General features: G+C 39.9%; 1 protein-coding gene and 1 long non-coding RNA gene across 3 annotated transcripts in view; one reads left to right on the top strand and one right to left on the bottom strand.

Annotated features, from left to right (window-relative positions):
- LOC121811885 (amine sulfotransferase-like) overlaps positions 1–1,494 on the bottom strand; it is a 3,916-nt gene extending 2,422 nt beyond the window's left edge. For both annotated transcript variants that reach the window (XM_042221485.1, XM_042221486.1), the window contains exons 1-3: positions 1,353–1,494; positions 1,051–1,250; positions 330–456 (exon numbers count right to left, since the gene is read on the bottom strand). In XM_042221485.1, the coding sequence (XP_042077419.1) occupies positions 330–456; positions 1,051–1,250; positions 1,353–1,494 (469 nt within the window). The remainder of the gene's footprint in view (positions 1–329; positions 457–1,050; positions 1,251–1,352) is intronic.
- On the top strand, positions 40–1,177 carry LOC106633230. The gene is made up of 3 exons (XR_001336374.2): positions 40–191; positions 273–411; positions 1,072–1,177. It is a non-coding gene; the product is annotated as an uncharacterized LOC106633230 (long non-coding RNA).
- Positions 1,495–3,640: the final 2,146 nt, after the last annotated feature.

Here is a 3,640-nt window from a genome sequence, read left to right as displayed (position 1 = left end):
CCCACTAGGTTTATATCTGGGACTCTCCACCATTTGACCTTAGAACTGAAGAAGCTTCTCGGATGAGAGGTGAAACGTCTTCAAGTAACTTAAAGAAGTCCAGACGCTTTTCTTTGCAAGCTCCTTTGACTATAAAGCCATATTTTATTTTCTATATGGATGTGCTATTATCCGTTAGTCTGTGCACTTGGGTAAGTATGTCAAACAGTTCAGTTTGAAATAATCAATTTCAGTTCATCCTGATCACATTGATATCTGTTATCATTTATCAGACCTGGACTCTTCTTGGTCATCATCATTAGGCAGATAGTGGAGATGAAGACACGTACCGTTTCCCGTCAGGTACCACTCGAAAAACTGAGCAAAGCTCTGAGGGGTCTCAAGGTCTGCAAAGCTGTTGCTGAAGTGATAGTAAGACACCATGTTGTCCTTTGGATTCCTCATCAAATACACAATCTGACATAAAAACAAAACGAAAAAACAGAATCCATGCCACTTTCAAAATCACTCATTCTTTAACAATATCTTGAGTTTGAGCAGTTTATTAATTTCTACTAGTTTTAAGAGTTGTTTTATATATAAAGTTAAATACGAAGTTTTATATATGCAGTTGTTTTATAAGCAAACTTGTTTTCATTGGCTGTATATAAAAGCTAGATGTTGTCACCATAAGGTGACCCATTGATATGGAAACCACACTTTGAAGCTTCATTTGAGCATTCTAGTTGCTGCTGTTTGTTTTTTCTACTCAGGAGTGTCTATGTTTCAAAAAGCTGTGTGCTATTCGTGCTATTAGTGCTATGTAACTGACTAAGAAAAAACATCTGAATTTCATATGAACAAATACTGCCTCTAATCCTTTAATGCCATTCCTTAACAGTAAAACTTCAATAACATTTTGCTTTTCTTTAACAAATGTATCTATCATTTCATACAATTACTCATAAATACTGAGCAAATTATATTTTTAACCACTTAAAGAACTTTGTCATACTACATCTCTAAACCTGCTCTTTCTTCAGGCTGCTTGAGCGTCTATACAGCTCTGACCTTTCCCTTCTTGTCCATCAGTCCTGGAGGCATGAGAACCTGGGAGAGATGTGATGTGAAGAGCCGTGGAGAGGGGCGACGAGTGTATGAACCCCATCTGTACTCCAGCCATGGCATCTTCTGTGAGTTGGTAAAATATTCATTCACATGCCCATCCAACTCATAGATTGAAGTGATGATCTGCTGAGCCCATATGGTGCCTTTTGAGGAAAAATGTATTGGATATCATATCTGACCAGTGGATCACTCTGGACAGAATAAAACTGCAAAATAATGGGATGCTACAGAGATTTCTCACTGACCTGATTTTGGATAAGACACGAGGAACACATCGCTGTCTCTTATTTCAAAACTCTGAAGAGAGTCTATGTACTCTGCAGTTGTGTAACTGGAGAGAAAGTTATAGTTCTTATACCGGCAGAGACGGTTACCGAGCTGCTCCATCTTAGTTCCGAATCACACAGGCAGATAAGGAGAGACACAGTTTATGTAGTTCTTCACCCCATGTGGCAATAGAGATTGAAAATGTGACGTCATTCAGGGCTAAAACCGCAAACAATACTGGGAACTCGTGGCAAGAGTTACTAGCACACGCAGGCTTTCAATTGGACTCAGTTACACAGTGATAAAAATAAACACAAAAAGTGGCAAGAAGCTGTTGTATTATTAATGTGAAGATTATGAGTAAAACATATGTTATTTTATGACCATAGTCAATGTAGTTGAATTATGTTAACAGCTGTAGGACATATATTATCCTTTAGTTGAGATGGTGTGCTGTGTATGTAGTCTAGTTCTCATTATACTTTTGAGTTAACAGAACATATTTACATATTAGTTTATTAGATAAATGTGCATCACTCTGTATCCTTGATCTGCTGTGAATGTCTCACACTGTGTTCTTGACATGTTTTATTGCTGAATCATGAAGAGAAAGGAGACTCTGCGTCTAGGGCAGAAGAGATAAACCACATTCCATACCCCCACCTTTGTAGGAAGACAGGGAGCCAAGGTCAGGAGCCAGTCTCGCTAAGAAGTAGAAAAACATGTGAAGATGTAGTTTTTATGACTAGGTGGGGGCTGTCAGAAGCTATAAAAGTCTGTGAAAGTCGCCACCATTTTGAGACATGTGCCTGACCCTCTGGCAGCATCTCTCCCGTCCGGAGTTTTAATGCTCTTTGTGTTGAATTGTATGGAAATAAATGATTGTTGATTGAGCATTATACACCGAGTATTGTCCTTTCTTCAGCCCAAAGATTAAAAGAGTTGGGAGATTTTCAACATTAACTGCAATAGCCGGTCGCATGACAGCCACGGGAAGCCGACGGGTAAAGAGATCAGTTGTTATCGGATTACGTCGTTGAAGAGAAATTGTTCGAGCCATGTTTCCGAAGTAACAAAGAGGCGACGGATGGCCTGGATTGCAGCCATTCAAAGACCAAATATAACGTCCCAGAACACTCCAGCTCACAGGTTAGTCTGCTCCAAGCATTTACACAAGGTCAGTGTTTTGTAGTAGTTAATACGTCATTTTTCATAACATAATTGGTGATATAGGTTACAAGCAAGTCTGGCGCTGAACAGAAATTGTCGCGCTATGCTCCTTTGTTTATTGTGCATAAATAGTGAATTGTCCTGACAGAATATTGCGTTTTGCTTCTGTTATTACCATGGTACATTGACAAAAACATATACTTTTATTCACAGAGTAAAACAGTTTTTTGTATCACTAATTGCCCTGTACAATTAAAGCAAACAATATTATTGTCACTGCTACATTTCTGTGATGCGAACCAGAAATTATTTCCACTACTAATTAATTACCGTTGAGCTCAAAGGTCCTATTAATAAACGGTTAAGGAATGTGTATTTATGACGACGATTTGTGAGACTGGTAAACTTATAAGTACGATGGTCTTTACTTTCTACACGGTGCACCCATCCGTCGGTAAACTGTACCTGGGCTTGTTGCAGTGACCTGAAGTTACCAAACTTCACGAGTGTGTGCACTCACTCCAAGAACCGTATAATTATAAATATGAGCGTGGTGAAAGTGGACAGCACGCTAACGTATTTTGTCCCTCTGTGTGCTCGTAAGGGTCTGACCCTTTCACTCGTTTGATTTTTTTCCTCGTATCTTTTCTTTGACTTTTCATCAAGTCTGTCTTTGTATGGACCGGCATTGTTTCCTTCGTTTTGTACATACCTTTTGGGGGGCAAAGAAAAAGCAAGAATTTATTGGAACCGGAGAATGAATGTTTTGCGGTGCTGCAAATGCTTGCATTTGATGCGGTACTTGGATTGTTTTGCCACGAGTTACCGGCATGCAATGCGTGAAAGTCACGTGGTCTGTCAATGTCTATAGTCTGAGGAACTGTTACCCTTTTGTGCTTATGCAAATCTAAGTGTGCCAGGACTCGTGGATGACTGGCTGCTGGGAGTCCTGTGCAAGCCTTCTTTTATGCAGATCACAGTGTGCCAGACCTCGCGGACGATTGGCTGCCTGGAGATCCCATGACCACTCCATGACCAATTGACTGGCTGATTGTCTGCACCTGGGAGTATAAAAGGCTGAAGATCCTTCACACTA

Source organism: Haplochromis burtoni, unplaced genomic scaffold (assembly GCF_018398535.1).
Source record: "Haplochromis burtoni strain Fernald_Lab_line unplaced genomic scaffold, NCSU_Asbu1 Contig_68, whole genome shotgun sequence".
In the NCBI taxonomy this organism is placed as follows: Eukaryota; Metazoa; Chordata; class Actinopteri; order Cichliformes; family Cichlidae; genus Haplochromis; species Haplochromis burtoni.
The sequence above is the reverse complement of the archived record's forward strand: the minus strand, read 5'-3'. Positions and strand labels throughout refer to the sequence as shown.